Source organism: Geotrypetes seraphini, chromosome 13 (assembly GCF_902459505.1).
Source record: "Geotrypetes seraphini chromosome 13, aGeoSer1.1, whole genome shotgun sequence".
Taxonomy (NCBI): domain Eukaryota; kingdom Metazoa; phylum Chordata; class Amphibia; order Gymnophiona; family Dermophiidae; genus Geotrypetes; species Geotrypetes seraphini.
In genome coordinates this window covers 40700760-40718862 of record NC_047096.1, presented here as the reverse complement: position 1 = coordinate 40718862, position 18103 = coordinate 40700760, and the positions used below count along the sequence as shown (strand labels likewise).

Here is an 18103-nt window from a genome sequence, read left to right as displayed (position 1 = left end):
GTAATCTTGAAAATGAATAAAGAATTTAAAAAAAAAATCAACAAAATATCCTAACATCAGCATTTTGAAACTAGATTAGCTTGTGCAAGTGTAGTATTTCACAGCAGCGCTGTTTGAATGTTACCTAACCCCTGACGCAGCTTTGACAAGTGAAACGGGGACTCCTGTTGGGTTTTTGTGAAGAGGAACCTGAAACACAATACCGGAGGAAGCCGGCAGATGATTTGAGACAACGCTGGATCCCAGGTGTGAAGCTAAATACCCCTCAACTGTTCATAGCAGTGCTGATGTTAGAACTGAGGTCTTTTTTTCTCCAAAATTTTTTGGGGGTGCTCCTCAAAGACTTAAAAGTATCTACTGTTTATTTTTGCACAGTGTCCTTGCTCTCTTTTGGGGGTTCTTAGTATCCAGATTGACTAAATAAAGTATCTAGTATATTGGTTTTTTCTATATAGATTGGTGAATATATGCTTCTCATTTTGATATACTATGATTTCAACTACCCCAGCATTGACTGGATAAATGTTACGTGAGGGAGTGCTAGGGAGGTAAAATTCCTAGATGTCATAAATGACTGCTTCTCGGAGTAACTAGTCTAGAAACAGACAAGAGGGGGAGCTGTTCAAAGTTGTTAAAATACATGTTCCAGTGTAAAAAAAAAAAAAAAAAAATGCTGATTATTATGACTGAATATTGACCCACATGATTTTATGCATGTAGACACCAACCCCTGATATTTAGACTGCAGGAAATCGCTGGCGATTTCCTGCAGTCTGTGAAGAACCTGGAAAATCAAAGCCAGAACCATATCCAGGAAGCGGCATTGAATTTCCAGTCTATTTTTGGCCAGTAGAGACTTAGCCAGCTAAGCCTAGACAGTTAATTCTCAATGGCCAAAGTTAGACTATCCTTTTAGATGGCTCTATCTGGCCAATGAACTTACCCAGCGAGCTGCTGAATATTGACGGTGATTAGCTAAGTCACTGGCCAATCCATTATGCTGGATCCTCAGCGGGAGATAGCCATCTATCTCCCACTGAATATTGTGGGATAGCTGGCTATGTGTTATTTAGCTGGCCAGGAGCTATTTCCAGACAGCTAAATAGCGCTGAATATCAGCCTCTAAATCTCCATGTAGAATAAAAAGAAAGGTTGGAAAATAAAGAAAAAAAATGTTAAGCCAAATAAAACAAACAGTACCTATTCTCCTTCCCTCTCCCCACACCTCACATTCCCTTGATAACTACTGACAGGACTGGTGAGACAGATAGCAAGACTCAGCAAGATTTACAACAGCATCACAATAAACAAAGATCTGTCATCCTTACAGCAGCACTTGCTCAGGTTTGAGCCCTTTTCCTCAGGAACACCTTGTGAGCTACCCCAGGGCACTGCCCTACCAGCTTGGATACCTGCTGCTGTGTGAGCATTCACACAGCAGCACCCTGCACCAATGAGAACTCCAGCACAGAGACCCCCAGTCTTCTACCCCCACCAAAAGAAATACCCCGATAGCCTGGACAACAACTGTGTGAGCATCTACCCAACAGTGCCCAGGGCTGGCATTAGAGGAATTTATCCTGGGCTGTGATGCTTCATTGGAAGGTTTTAGGGCACCCCTGCAAATTTCTGGGACACAGACTGTCTAACACTGGCCTTATCAGAGGGTGCACTCTTAGAAATCTCACATTCATACTCTTTAGACATCAGGGCTCATCTGTAGATTGAAAGTCGCAGAAGTCATAGTCTGTGCCTATAAATAACAGAAGGGGGTGTATTCTCACACTTACCCTGAAGTGCATGTGGTTGTTGCTGTGGATTCTGTTTGCAGGATCTCCTCTCCTGTCCTCCTATGAGATGAGATCTGTCCAAAAGTTTCCCGGCTCTCCATGGGTGGAGAAGAACACTGGGATGGATGTCTGGTAATTGATGAGGTGAAAGCTGTGGCCGGCCTATAGCTAGGGCTTCCCCCCCTGCTACTCAGAGCTGGGGATCCTGTTGATGCAGAGGATTTCCTGGAAAAACTGACTGCTCCAGGAGGCTGAAGGGTGATTTCTGACATCTCTGATGGTTGGATTAGTCCCGGTCGAGGCCTAGCACGTGCGGTCAACTCTGGGGAGCCATGATGAGAACTGAGGGGACTTTGGGTCAAAGGTGAAAGACGGGAAGGTTGTAGCACCACCTGATGTAAACTGGACTCTGTCCTTCTAACTTGTCGAGGGCTATACTGAGGTCTGGGCTGGGGTTCATACCACCTGGTATCCAGGCTGAATGTGCTTGTGCCGCTGGGGCCGAAGGTCTCTGACGGCTCTTGGTAAGGCAACACAGGTATGCCCATACCTTGACTGGTATGTCTTAGCTGCCCTTGACTCACCAGTTGCATAGGTTTGCTTTTACTGGGTGACTTGCTAGTCCAACTCTTTGGTGCCTCCAGGGGTAGAATACCAGGGTAGGAGGCAGGAGCCTGGAAGGAGGAGGGAGGAATTCCCCTTGGAAGAATAGCCTTTGACTGCACACAATCAACTAGATCATATTGGTGGTGTTGGTGTGAAAATACCACAGGTGGTGGCTCCAGTCCGCTAAAGGAGAAATCAGCCTGTACCCACTGTTCAGGGGAACGGCCCCCTGTTGGTGTTTGAGTCAGAGCCAAAGTACTGTTGGAAGCGTTCTCACCATTCTCTTCAGGAATTGTAGGGTGTCCAAAAGGTCCCTCAGGAAGCAAAGGTGGTGAGGACATCACAGAGCTGAGTGGACTAACCTCTGGCATGTAAAAGGGTGGGGGATCCATTTCACCAGGGCTGCTACTGAGGTAACCATAAAACTGGCTGTGGTGGAAGCCCCTGGGAGCCAGTGGCCTGGTTTGGCCAGTGGCCTGCAGCCGGCCCTCCAGGATTATTCCCTCCATGGGTCTCTGGAACCTTGGGCTGTATGCTGGTGGCTGTAGGTAGGATTCCTGGCTGGAGGACAGAGGAGTCAGCTGAGATTTGATAGCGGTGATGGAAGAAGAAACCATATGGTCATCATTCTCCTCATCAGACTGGCGGAACTCTGGGTACATATCTGTCTCCTCTACAAAAGGGAACCCTTCAATTCTCCGCGTCTTCAGCGAGGGTTCCATCTCAGAAGGATCCATGACAAAGCGCCCATCTGGCCCACGACTGATGAGTTCAATAGGGGTGGTAGCTTCCGCTTCAGCCTCGGCCTTCGAGACACTGTATTTTTTACTGCTTATTGCTCGTTTGGTCTTTTTGTAGAGAGACAGCTCTTTCTCCTTTCCCTGCATGCCCTGGTCATCAGACGATTCAGAAGGAGCACGCAGAGTCCGAATGCTCTCAGGACTCACCTTTCCAGAGGATAACCTAAGCCACATACCAAGAGGACAGAAAAAAAATAAAAAATAGGACCAATTAATAGAATCACTGCCAAATCACCATCTACCAAACCTCTGTCAACCATATATTTGCAACTACTGTAAATAATAATATAAACATACCTTCTACAATTGCATCTTAACACTAATCCCCTCCCTCCCCCACTTAACAACTGCACCCTGGTGGTATAGATGTAACTCACTCACTAGCTGTGGCATACAAAGAAAGCACATGGCTGGCCACTACTATGATCAAAAAAATGTAAAACCAGAAATGATAAATAAAGGAAGGAAGGTGCAAATCTCCATGGACAGTGAGCAGTCAATGAATGTATGCTTGTTGTGTGTATGATTCACTTCATCAACAAAATCAGCCCCTCAACTATAACTCCTTTAGAGGACAATAATCAGGCTCTGTGCCAATTTGCCAAATCCAAGGTGTAATTTTACTTACGAGATTTGCAGCAATAATGATGCATGGCAAACTTGGCTTTCATTATTGCCTAATTCAGGTCAGGAGCCTAATGAAAAAATAGACTACAGAGGTTTGCACCCACTTTCCCCCAGGGTAATTTTTCACTATACAAAAATGCACATAAGTTTGAATAATCAAAACTGTGCATGTTGCTGCTTTTTTCCTTCCTCGCCCCTGGGAAGGTCTCCATAGTATGCATACAGATTGGCCTCTATTTAGAGCTGCTATTCCCACAGATAAAATGTTTTATAACCCATGCGAATGGCTTTAAATACTGCCCTTACTATATCTGTCATACCTTTTTAACTGCATAATTTCTATGCTGCATCTAACAGAGTGGTTTCTGGTCTCTGGAGAGAGGAACTGTCTGAGGGAGACTTTATAGAAATAATATACAGCTCAACAGCTAATATAATCTTGCAAGGTGCTGACTGATTCATGGCTGATACTTATGAGGACCACAGTGGTCAAGTGCACTTAAGAAGAAAGTGGAACCCTGAATAATATAATTCATATCATCCCTCATCATTGGCATGCAAGCCCCACACACTTTCCGGTCAAATTTATAGCAGCAGAACAGTGGGAAATGCAGGCTGTGAAAATCAGAAGGCCTAAGTAAGATGCATGGAAGGGTGAGGGTGAATTCTGAAAAAGTCTGCGCAGAGAGACAAGCAGAAGGAAAGGCAGAGGCTGCATGGAAAAGTGATAGGAAGGAGGACATATTGAAAGATACACATGAGGCAGCAATGAGGGGAAGGGGAAATGCAAACCAGTGGTTAGCTCAGGTGGGTTCAAATCCCACTTCTTCCATTAACAGTTCTTGTGACCCTGGACAAGTCACATCATCCTTCTTCCTCCCAGGTATAAATTTACGGCTTGATTTACTAGAAACATAGAAACATGACGGCAGATAAAATGGCCCATCTAATCTGCCCATCCGCAGTAACCATAATCTCTTTTCTCTCTCTGAGAAATCCCATGTGCCTATCTCAGGCCCTCTTGAATTCAGACACAGTCTCTGTTTCTACCATCTCTTCCAGGAGACTGTTCCACCCATCTACCACCCTTTCCATAAAAAAGTATTTCCTCAGATTACTCTGGAGCCTGTCACCTCTTAACTTCATCCTATGCCCTCACATTGCAGATTTTTCTTTCAAATGAAAGAGACTCGACTCATGCGCATTTACATTATGTAGGTATTTAAACGTCTCTATCATATCTCCCCTCTCCTGCCTTTCCTCCAAAGTATACAAATTGAGATCTTTAAGTCTGTCCCCATATGCCTTAAGATGAAGACCACATACCATTTTAGTAGCCTTCCTCTGGACCGACGCCATCCTTTTTATATCTTTTTGAAGGTGCAGCCTCCAGAATTGTACACAATATTCTAAATGAGGTCTCATCAAAGTCTTATACAGGGGCATCAATACCTTTTTTTTTCCTACTAGCCATACATCTCCCTATGCACCCTAGCATCCTTCTAGCTTGTGCTGTCACCTTTTCAACCTGTTTGGCTACCTTAAGATCATCACATACAATCACATCCAAGTCCTGCTCTTCTGTTGTGCACATAAGCCCTTCACTCCCTAACCTGTACTGTTCCCTCAGGTTTTTTCAGCCCAAATGCATGACCTTGCATTTCCTAGCATTAAATTTTAGCTGCAAAATTTCAGACCATTCTTCAAGCTTCCCCAGGTCTTTCTTCAGTTATTATTGAGGGTGGTCAGGAAACAGAAATAAAGGACCATTTAGGGGGAATTTAAGAACCTGACTCTGATTTTCATCTCCCCAACTTGCAGACACAGATGGCTATTAAGAAAAGCAGAAGCTTGCTGTCTATACCAAAGTTTTGCTATATACCTCCACCTCTTGGGGACCCACCAGTGTGTCCCTACACACTGGTTGAGAACCACTGTTCTAGAAATTTATGCATAACTGTGGGCACCTGGGTTATAGAATTACCCTTCACGAGATGTCTGGGACAAAAAGTCTTTGCCACATATTTCTGGTTACACTCTTAACCTCCTTATACCACAGTGGTAATCAGAATCTAGCGAAGATACTTACGGAGACTCCACACTTTTCCTGCAATGCGTGATCGAGAGAGGTGGGTCTGAAGGAGACAGAAAGGGGACAAAAGAGAAAAGGATAAGAGAGGTACAAGAAGATGGCAAGAGGATGGCAACCCTTATAGGAAACCTGAGGAAGGTATTTAAATATTTGTTGTATTTCCAAACTGGCAAATCCTATAGCAATCCAATGTTTTGAATGTTTCAAAAGTTTTTAGATAGCGTGAAAGCCCACCGGGACAGATAGGGAAAAATGCTTGAGTACTTGAATGGTATATAAATACTAAAAATGCTTGAGTACCTGAGTGGTATATAAATGCTAAAAAAATTAATTTAATTAATTAATGGATCAAATATGAATTTATTTATATACTTATTAGGATTTCCTTGCCACCTTTTTGAAGAAATTCACTTGAGATAGGGCTGGCACCAGGGGATAAGTGTAGAGCAAACTCAAATCTCCCTATAGTTATAGAGCAGATAAAAGGTCTTTCTGCTGCACACATGACTACAGCCAGCTTGAATTCCTCACTCAGGTTTGATGGGGACAGAGGTGTTACCTCACAAGAGCTTGCCTCTCTGTTTAAGCTAACAACCAACACTGAGGAATGAGTGGCTTCCCTTGGTGGCATTTAACATCTCTCCTTTGGAACTTGAATATAAGCAGGCCACTTCCTCCTTTCTATTAGCTTGTGAGCTAATTACATGAGATGCATTTACACCAGAATATTTTGCAGCTAATAAATGAAACTCAGTATTGGGAAGAGTACATCATTCAACTGAGCTTTCCATTTTTAAACATGCATTTATAAAGCTCTCAACCTGCCACATCACTCAAAAGTGAGGTTTCCTAAGCATTCTATTTGTAAAGAGTGATGCCATTGATGTATATGAAAGAGGATGATATGGTACTGCTCTTTCTATGACAGAATATCATGGAAGACCCATTTACCATACCCATTTCATTTTCTGCTGCAAATATATCACAGATCCTGCTTCATCTACAGAATCCTCTTTATCTCCAATTTCAGGATCCTATATGTTTGTCCCATGCTTTCTTGATTTCTTATATAGGATTTTTCCCCAACCAGATCCATTAGGAGGTTGTTCATGGAACTTGAATTAGAAGGCTGCAGACAGGACAAATGACCTGGGTTCCCATGCTACAATGGGTTCCCAAGCCTACCTTAAGCAGAAGATAAGAGGCTATTGGTGGGCTTTGGGACCCCTGCCAAATTTGTACCCTAGGCTCCAGCATATTTAATGGCAGCCCTGTAAAAGCATTTATTACTCTTTCTTTACAGAAACAATTCCTTCAATAGCTCCTAAGTCCATCTCCATCCAGTCTCATATCATAACCCCTCATAACTGGAACTTCCTTTCCAAAGAAAACTCTTTTAAGTACATGAATGTCTCAGAAACGAGGGTGGAGCCACTGCTATGAGAGGATGCTGAGAGGTAAACACGAAGACATCCCTCCTTACCCTTTTTTCTCTTCAATTTGCGTTTACGTTGTTTGTTGACAAAGCAGGCGGCCAGCGTGCTGAAGAGAACGGCAGCTGCCAGGAAACAAATCGTGGCAACAATCCCAGCCAGGACTGGTCGAGCCAAACCTTCATCCATTATATCAGGTGGGGGGAATATGTCTAGAGAGAGAGAGAGAAGGAGTTCATGCCAACTTTTTCCTCTGTGTATTCGGGCATATCAGAGAAGAAATATACCAGTAGAAAAAAAAAAGCAATGAGAAGATCTTAGCAAAAAATAATGTACATGAAAGCAAAGAAAAATCTCGACAAACTGTTGGATCAGTGACACCACACACAGTTCCTGGTAAAATCAGCTAGGGTTAAGGATGACTAGAAGGCAGGTGGCTGGATATAGAGAAGGGCATTTTCAATATGACATCCAAATCTGATTTTGAACGTTTTGCAAAAAACATCCAAAAATCCAGTGCCAAACATTGTCATTTTTGAATCAGAAAAACATCTATTTTTTTTAAGTTCAAAAATCATCCTATTTTAGACATTTTTGTGCTCAGTTCAACTTTCTTTAAGGGCCATTTCCAAACAACAACAAAAAGTCCAAAAGAAATTTGCACAAAAACATGCCTTTGGGAAGTCTGGGGGTCAGCAGTCATTAGACTGGCCAAATAGACATCCTACAATGCAGTGGGGAAGCCTAGGGGGCACTGAGGTGGACTTCACATAAAAAGTCCCAGGTACACAACACACCTTATAATGTGTGGTGAACAAATTGTTACCAACTGTACACCACTATAATAGTCCTTATGCCTGCAGGTGTCACCTAATTGTGGGTTCCTTAGGTATTTTGTGGTTTTGGGGGCGCTCAAACTCTCTACCACAAGTGAACCAGTTAAAGTGGGATATGGATATGGGTCCCCTTCTCTACAGTTCACTGCACCAACAGCTGGTATTCCAGGAACTTGCTTGCTGCTCTAAAAGGAATGACCATTATATCTGCAGATGTCATAGACCCTGATATGAACTGTTACTTTCAACTCTTAGGGGTGTGGGATGGGGGTCAGTGACCACTGGGGTATAAAGTGGTCATCTGGTTAAAGTTTTAGCACCTTTTTTGGCACTTAGAGCTAGATGCACTAAACAGGATTGGTAAGACTGCGTGGGTCCGCTCCGATCCAATTTTTGGTCGATTCTTAAAGAGCTATTGATACATTAAAAATTTTGCAAGCAAATAATTCACGTGGAGGTTTGTCATAATCCCTGACTCTCCCATTCGATTGATCGCTGTGAAAACGACTCTCATACATGCGCAGAGCTGGCAGGGGAAGGCCCAAAGCAGCCTCCTGCCACTAAGCTGTTCAGGGCAGGAAAGGTTGGTTTTTTTTTAATAGGCACAGATACTGTGTGTGTATGTTACAGATGAACAATATCTGCCCCATTAAAAAAAGAAAAGGAAAAATGCCCTTCCCCCCTTGCCGATGACTGCCCTCCCCGACATCTTGCTGACAAACCAGCACTGGGGACCAACCCCCCTTTCCCCCCGGGGAGGAAAAATTGGCAGGAAGGATGCCCACTCCCTCCTGCCACTGGATGCTCTCCCGAACCCCCAAAACCACTGCAGTACCTTTTTCAGAAGTTGGAAGAAAGAGATAAGCACAGTCCCTCCAGCTCCAAGTTCTATCAATTCAAAATGGCGGGCCTTCCCTCCTCAGTGCATGGTATGATGCGCAGGGAGGGGCCTAGGGCCCTAATTGGATCAGACGCCTAAGACCCTTACCCATGCATCACACAATGCATCAAGGAGGGAAGGCCCACCATTTTGGATAGGTGGGCCTTGTAGCTGGAGGGACTGTGCTTCACCTCCTACTTCCAACTTCTGAGAACGGTATCGGGGTGAGAGTTCAGGAGAGAATCCGGTGGCAGGGGGCATCCCTCCTGCCTTTTTTGGGGGGGGTAAGGGAAGGGGAGGGGTTGGTCCGGGGGGGCCTCCATTGGTAGGAGGGAATGGACATCCCTCCTGCCAATTTTTTCTTGTGCGGGGGGGTGGGGTCAGCATGGTAGGAGGGAGTGGGCATGCCTTCTGTTGTTTTTGTTGCCATGGAAGGTGGTGTCAGTTCATCAAGGGGACATCGAAGAGGGCTGTCATCAGACGGGGGGGGCGGGGTCTCTTATTTTTTTATGAGGCAGTTGTGAAACACATACACAGCCTCTGTGCCCATTAAAAAGAAAAGGGCTGAACTATCAGTGACAGGTAAGCGACTGGTCTTGACCAGTCACATTTTTGGGATTGCTAAATCCTCTGGGGGTTTTTGTGTGTATAGCCAAGCGAAATTGGTGCATCAATCGCTTGGCTGGTTTGCATGGGGTTTTAGCTAATTTGTATGGCCTGATCAGAAAATGGACAATTGAGGGGAAAAACACGCAGTGAGCCGTTTTGTGCATCGGATCAGCAAATGCAATCATTGCTAAAGCAGTCAAAACTGGTTTAGTGACGATCGCTGACTTTAGTGCATTTGGGCCTTAGTCATTATTGAAGCAGGTCTAGCCAAAGGTGTCCTATTTTTTTTGCCCTGGATGTTTTAAAACTGTTCCATTATTGCAGAAAAACGTCCAAATCATAAGCTCGGCCTATTCCCGCCCAAACACACCTCCAATACACCCCCTTGAGATTTAGACAAACTGTATAGAAAAATGTCTTATAAGTGAGTTTTGAGAATAGTGATTTGGATGTTTTTGCTAAAAAAAAAATCCATCTATTACTTTGTGCCATTTTTGGGACTTTTTTTTTCTATTTTGAAAATGAGCCCCAGAATGTATGACAGGAAGTTTCAGAGGGAGTTCTGGTACATGCTTCACAGCCTCAGAGCCACTGCTACAATGACTAGAGTGTTAAAGGTAGGAGGGAGGGGCTATTAAATAGGAAAGTCCCTAGAGAATTGGATATGAAAGTCCAAGGCCCTAGGGTCCTAGAGCTTCTTTCCAAAAATCAAGAAAAGAAGAAGCACTTGGCCAAAAATAATGGAAAGACACACACAATGGTTTCTACTCCTAAGATCTAGAAGACAATGGGGTCAATATTCAGATGCTGGGTAGTGAATGTTTTGCTCACCGTCAATGGTATTATTTCCGGATATTCATAGCTGAGACCCGAGCGAGCTCCAGATTTGAATATCTGGTTCTTTTTAAGCTGACTAACACTTCAATATTCAGCATTTAAATGGCTTTGGGTTACTGCATAAAAATAGGTCAGACTTTTTTTGCAGTCTCATTTATGCACCCCTTGCTAATTGGTTCATTATTCAATAAAATTGCACACACAAATTGGCAGATGCCCAAATTTGTGCATGCAATTTTGAGCACCATTTGGGGTTTGGTGCTCATAGCTTTGGCACCTACTTTTGGTGACCTTTCTTGAATTTAACACCTATCTGGCTCATGAGCTCTCAGAACAGTTTTTCTATTAATCACCTCAGGGGTGCGCTGCTGCTTCATACTTGAAATTCTGGTTGCACTGGCTAGGCTGTATTTGCGAGGATGACGTACTGTCTGGTACCGGAGGTGGGTAAGATGCAGAGTGAAATGGTTATCTCCCACTGCAATACAAGGCTAAGTGATAGCAGCAGCCAGGCAGTGAATTGTTACTACAATGCTGGATTAGACTAATTCGCTTAAAAGCGTTAAATTCAGGGACATTTTGGGCCAAGTCCTAAATCCCCAGGGAAAAGCATTGCACTGGGTGATTTTATTCGCCAAGTCATTGGTCATTTTAATTTAACTGTGAGACATCTGGCTAGCCCAGTTGTTCTGGATGTTTTGTCACTAATGTTTTAGTTCTATGTGTTATTGCTGTATATATTATGGTGTGTGGTGGTGTCCCTTGTACTGTGCAAATACTGCAGCTATGTAAGGTATACTGTTGTCTAAGTTGTGTTAACATTGCCGTGTGCAAGTCACAATCAGTTATGGTATCGCCTGTATTAAGTATTTTCTACACATGGGTCAGACTGCTGCAGTGTGATCTGTACTGTGTGTTAGAGTAACGTTGCGGTGTTGGCTATATTATGTATCACTATGTGTATTAGAAGTCGACTGAAACCAGGATTCTCAGTTTCAAAACAAATAGAATTGGCAGGTGAAATCTACTGATTAGTCCCCTCCCTCCCCCAACAGAGAGTGGATCCTCATGGGTTGCTGAAACTATTAACCCCCCACTTCCCTCCCTCCCCCCCCCCCCACACACAGTGAGAACAGATCCCTAAAGACTCTCAGCAGCCATTTTTTTATGGAGGAACCAGCAGGCGTAGAAGTAAGTGGGATAGCTCCTGCCCCAAAGAGGACACTGGACCACCCGGGCAGTTAAAGGTAAATCCAGGGAAGGCCTTTGAGTGGTGGGAGGGACTGGCTAGATGGAATCCACTCTCTTCAGGGGAGGGGGAATGGGATGGGGTGACTGGCCTAGCCCAGCAAGACTTGCTCTCTCTGGGGAAGGGCCCATTACCAGGAGGATTTGGTCTGGAAGGGAATGCATGCATTTTTAGATGAAGCCTGAACTCGGGTTTTGGACCTGCTTCAATGCCAGAACGAAAACTAAAACTGAGATTTTGTCAGTCTCTTATATATGTGTGTAATGCTATTGTCCAATGACATCTTGTTATTTGGCTTATAAGACTCTACGGTACTGTGCTTCCTGGTGTCACTGTTGTGGTGCCAGTTTTGACTGCAAAGGTGTGAATGCTACATTGCAAAGCCAATGCTTCATTACAAGGAGCTCAAGGAATCTGAAGGTTCAGAGGTTATTGAACTACTCCAAAACACCCTTTACCTGTGCTGGAAACTCCAGCAACATTACTGGGCTCGCTGACCATCTCTTGCATTACTGCCAGAACACGGAATTCATACCAGGTATCCTGTTTCATCAAAAAGAAAAATTGCCATGAACAGAACAGCTGAATTCTGGAACATTAAACAAACAGCTTTCCAGGCCTACCTCCATCACAGGAACCCAGTGGTAGGAATTAAACAGTAATGTGGAATCATGCTAGGAGTGGAGAAGTAGCCTAATGGCTAGTGTCATGATGGCCTATGAGCTATGGGAACTGGGTTCTATTCCCACAGCAGCTGCTTGTAACCAGTCCCTAGATACAAAATAAGTACTTGTCTATAATATGTAAACTGCATTGATTATAACCACAAAAAGGCAGTAAATGGTGTCCCATCCCCTTACTTCTTGGGATTCTTCCAGGTATTTGTGACTTGGATTGGTCGCTTTTGGGAGCAGGATAATAAGCTGTATGGACCTTCCAAGGACCTATAAGCCATAAGAATTATCATACTGGATCAGACCAAAGTTCCAAACAGCCCAGTATCCTGCTTCTAAAAGTGACCAAGCCAAGTCACAAGTGCCTAAGTACTTGGCAGAATCCCTAGAAGCAGCAAGTTTCCATGCTACTGACCCATAAGGATAAGCAGTGGCTTTCTCAGATCTACTGTAACAATGGTTTATGGACTTTACCTCCAGGAATTAGTCCGAACCTTTTTAAAACACAGGTACACTACCTGTTTTTACCACTTACTCTGCTAACAAGTTTCACAACTTAACTATGCAATAAGGGAGAAGATATGTGTCTTTCATCTATTTGTTTTAAAAATATTATTATGTAAGTTTATGGTGGGTCCCTTAGTCTTTGTACTTACTGAAAGAGTAAACAATTAATTTTTGTTTATGCACATACTTTTTGTACGCTGTATCATATCCTCTCATACGATACCAGTGGCATGCGGTTAGGGGATTTGCCCTACCCCCTAAAGGCCCTGATGGCACTGCTCTTAATTTGGTTGAGCAGGCACCAGGCAAATGCTGTTCAGCCAATCAAATTCAGATCAGTACTGTCAGGGTCTTCAGGGGATTCGGAGAATCCCCAGCACAAAAGCCCTGCCTTTTTGTCTTAGTTTTTTTTTTGTTTACTTTTTGTTTGATGCAGTTTGATTGGTTGAGCAGGCTGCCTACGCAATAAATCAAACTGTATCAAGCAAAAAGTAAACAAAAAAATAAAAAAAGCAGTGCTGAAGAGCTGAGGATTTTCACTGAAAGCCCTCACCACATGCCACTGTATAATGCCCACATTTTAGCATGACTTGCATCATATCCTCTCATATACCTGCATTTATGCATATACTTGCTTCTAACTTTTGGCAGCTCCTTACAGAATCCTCTTGTGTTTCTAAGAACGTATAAGCTGAGTCTGTAAGTCCTAGCTCAACTCACCTGAGACAAATCCTTCGCTAACAAGTCATTGTCATCCCCCAAGATGGCATCATCCAAAATTTCCCATTGCTCCCCTACTCGGAACTCCATGACATAACGATCAATGGGCAAACTGTGATTGGCTGGAGGGAGCCATGACAACAGAATTCCTTGCTGCGTTCGATTGGCTATGAGGCACCTTGGTGAGGTAAGCAGCACCGGGGGTTCAGGAGTTGTTATTGGGAAGGCTACAAATAAAGGAAAAACAACATTTTTAAAAAAGCAAAAACAAGATTGGAACACACTCATCTTTACTGCAAAGTAATGCCACTCTCTTTCTCTGGACTCAAAATCATTTATCAGACTAATAATTTAAATTTTCTTTTTTGTCTGGCCTGAGGCACACAGCCATAGATGAAATTTAGACATGAAAAGTAGAAAGGTCTCTACTTGCCATTTCCAGCATGTTCAGTGCTATTATACCAGTAGAATCTTCAGCCTAGAAGACCAGAAGAGTCTCCAACATGTTCAACATCTGTACACTATCAGAGTCTACGGCAACTTAAACATCTGTACCATAAGAATCTCCAGTATATTCAACATCAGTATACCAACAAAGTCTGCAGTATGTTCAGTACCAGTATCTTACTAGATTTCCAAGCATATTAAACACCAGCAGAGTTTCCATCATGTTCAATACCTGTACACCACTAGAGACTCCAGCAGGTTCAATATCTGCATATTACCAGAGACTCTAGCATATTCAATGCCTATATACTATCAGGGTTTCCTGTATCTTGCAATATGCCAAAATTATCCAGTACATTCAACATCAGCATTACCACCAAAGGTGGAAGCTGTATTAAGCTATACATGTCTAAATAATGGGGATTAAAAACGTCTGCTCACATTTGAAAATCAATGTGACTTACACAAATCCCAGGTAACATCTTTCTTTAATTTGGCTACAAGTATAAACACTAAGGAAGCATATGACAATTTTTAGTTAGATAAGGGCAGCAACTTTCAGCCCTACCTATTTACCACTGAAAACTGACCTGTAAATGTACTTACAGGTGATATTTTTATATTAAACTAAACTAAACCTTAAGTTTGTATACCGCATCATCTCCATAAAGATAGAGCTCGACACAGTTTACAGGTAATTCAATAAATGAGGGAAGGACATAATAAGAAATTTGAGGTTATGAAGAGGATAGCTAGCTTTACATTTTAAATAGATAGCTTTACGTTTTGGAGCAAAGCCAGGTTTTCAGATGCTTTCAGAATAATTGGAATGAGCCTAGGTTCCGCAGCGGGGCAGGGAAGTTATTGCAAAGCTCAGTGAATTTGAAGAAAAGGGATTTCCCTAATTACCAATGTAATGCAAAGTCCTGTACAGTTGTTGTTATTCTTGAAACTGAGTGCCCTTGGGATGGGTCCCAAAGTGACGGGCTGGGTCAGGAACTGGTTGAGTGGAAGGCGACAGAGGGTAGTGATCAATGGAGATCGCTCTGAGGAAAGAAATGTTACCAGTGGTGTGCCTCAAGGTTCTGTTCTTGGGCCTGTTCTTTTTAACATTTTTAAAAATAACATTGCTGAAGGGTTGTCAGGTAAGATTTGCCTCTTTGCAGATGATACGAAAATCTGCAATAGAGTAGACATGCCAGATGGTGTGAATAACATGAAGAAAGACCTGGTGAAGTTTGAAGAATGGTCTGAAATTTGGCAGCTAAAATTTAATGCTAAGAAATGCAAGGTCATACATTTGGGCTGCAAAAACCTGAGGGAACGGTACAGTTTAGGGGGTGAAGAACTTATGTGCACGACGGAAGAGTGGGACTTGGGTGTGATTGTATGTGATGATCTTAAGGTGGCCAAACAGGTTGAAAAGGTGATGGCGAAAGCTAGAAGGATTCTAGGTTGCATAGGGAAAGGTATGGCCTCTGTATAAGACTTGGTGAGACCTCATTTAGAATATTGTGTACAATTCTGGAGGCTGCACCTTCAAAAAGATATAAAAGGGATGGAGTCGGTCCAGAGGAAGGCTACTAAAATGGTGTGTGGTCTGTGTGATAATGCATATGGGACAGACTTAAAGATCTCAATCTGTATACTTTGGAGGAAAGGCGGGAGAGGGGAGATATGATAGAGACATTTAAGTACCTATGTAATGCAAATGTGCATGAGTCAAGTCATTTGAAAGGAAACTCTGCGATGAGAGGGCATAGGATGAAGTTAAGAGTTGCAAGGCTATGGAGTAATCTGAGGAAATACTTTTTTACGGAAAGGGTAGTAGATGCGTGGAACAGTCTCCCAGAAGAGGTGGTGGAAACAGAGACTGTGTTCCTGGTGGCCACCAAAGAGCTTCATATTCAGTCCTAGTGCCCAGAAAGGGCCTGGAGGTGAATATCTAGGTCTAATTGAAGACTGCAGTAGTCAGTGTTTAAAGAATAGCTGATCGCTGCCAGCTGAATACTGGCCAGTACACATTTTGATAAGCTGGATGTAAACCATTAAAAATAAGTAATACTGTAGTAATTTGGGGGCAGGTTTGCAACATGTACAGTCGTTGTGAGTAATTTTACATGGCCAGATCATTTATCATCAAAGTTTGATTTCAGTGCTACTGGACCTGTTATGCCTGCTTCATATCCTACCTAGAGTATTCAAGGTGAGCACCTCACTGAATGAACTGGTCCCCAGCTTATTTTGGGCCAGAACACTGAACTGGTAGGCAGTCTCGGGTTCCAGGGTATCCACCAGCAGCCAGTTGGGCCCAGAAGGTACCGGCAGTGAAAGCCAATCATGTGGTCCAAACTGTGCTCTTTTCATCCTGAGTGAAAAAAAGGGGATAAGGCACATATTTTTATAACTCGGGGTTCTTTTGTCAGATGTTAAATAGGACAGAAGAGAAAAAGCAAGAGAGGACAGAGATATACAGAAGACATATGGAAAACAGGGACAGAAAACAGAGACAGAAACAGAAGGGAAACAGGGATAGAGATGCACACAAACATAGGCAAAGACACATAAATAAAGTAAGAGGGGGGGGGGAAACAGAAAGTCAGGTGTGAGTATAAAGAGAGAAGATGACAATAAAATAGCAAAAGAAGACACAGAGAAAAGAGAGTAACACTAAACAAGAGACAAGGAGGAGGGTGGTAGAAACTGTACATACATGACAAAAGATAAATAATGGAGAGATAAGTAGGTAGGGTAGAACTGAGATAAAAGACAGAATAACAAAAGGATTCTTTACACACATGGAATGAAAACAAGGGATGACACAAATATACAAACATAAAGAAACAGTGAGAAAGAATGCTGCACCCTGTAAAAAAAAATGCAAAATGCACAAATGATCCCAACTAGATTACTCCTTGATTTATAATATAAAACAAGTCTATCCACTTGAAACCTTGCAATTCAACCAGCCACATCCAATCCATATCTTTCATGGTTAATCATAAGGTTCACAATCAAATATTCCTTAGGTGCCATTTATAGTGACAAGATCCTTACTAGTGCACTACATGTGCTCTTTAGGTACAATGGCGCCGATATTCAGTGCTGTTTAGACTCGTATTCAGACTGAAGGAGACCGCCAGCGATTTCCCATGGTCTGCAGCAATACTGGACATGCAATGCTGGTGCCATATCTGGCCACCGGCATTGAATTTCCAGTCTATTTTTGGCCGGCCGAGACAAAGCCAGTCACTGCCAATATTCAGCAACTAAGTTCAGCTGCCAAAAGACAACCACCTAAAAGAGTGGTATATCTATGGACATTGAGACTTAGCTGGCTAGCCAATGAATATTGGCATTGCTGGTTATGTCTCGCCCAGTCAAAAATAGACTGAAAATTAAATGCTGGTGGCCGATTATGGTGCCAGCATTGCATTTCCACTATTGCCGTGAACCATGGAAGTTCACCGAAAATCTCCCGCTGTCTGAATATGGGCCAGAATGAGTCTCCAGGAGTATGACACAGACATTGATTTGCCTGATATTCAAAAGGGTTTATCCAAGCAAGAGAGGCTCCTGCCCAGTTAAACTCTGCTGAGTGGCCCAGTACAATATATTCAGTAGCACTTATTCGTTTAATGCTGATAAATAGTGTCTGCAAGTGGCCATCTCCTAATAGGTTAAGGTCAAGCCATATCTGTTTTGCCGGTTAGCGGCAATTCTCATTCAGCAAAAAAGGCTTTCCTGACTTTATGTGCTAAAGTTAACTGAATATCATCTGGTGCCCGGTTAACTTCTGGATGACCACTGAAAACTAGATATTCAACATCAGGTGCCACACATTCCCCGGCATTAATATCGAGGGTCACTTCAGTCCATGGCTGTGAGCAGCTCAGATACCGCTTACAGGCTGAACGTGAGGTGGAATTTGACTACACTACTGAGGGGAAGATTCTCAAATGTTTGTGGTAAAATGCAATGGGCTGCTGTCACAGC

The 18103-nt window shown here is 43.1% G+C and overlaps 1 protein-coding gene across 5 annotated transcripts in view; it reads right to left on the bottom strand.

Moving 5' to 3' along the window:
• IGSF9B (immunoglobulin superfamily member 9B) overlaps nucleotides 1–18103 on the bottom strand; it is a 224981-nt gene that overhangs the window by 36189 nt on the left and 170689 nt on the right. For all 5 annotated transcript variants that reach the window (XM_033917419.1, XM_033917418.1, XM_033917421.1 and 2 more), the window contains exons 13-18: nucleotides 16300–16475; nucleotides 13661–13887; nucleotides 12218–12302; nucleotides 7399–7560; nucleotides 5913–5958; nucleotides 1791–3359 (exon numbers count right to left, since the gene is read on the bottom strand). In XM_033917419.1, coding sequence (XP_033773310.1) covers nucleotides 1791–3359; nucleotides 5913–5958; nucleotides 7399–7560; nucleotides 12218–12302; nucleotides 13661–13887; nucleotides 16300–16475 — 2265 coding nt within the window. The remainder of the gene's footprint in view (nucleotides 1–1790; nucleotides 3360–5912; nucleotides 5959–7398; nucleotides 7561–12217; nucleotides 12303–13660; nucleotides 13888–16299; nucleotides 16476–18103) is intronic.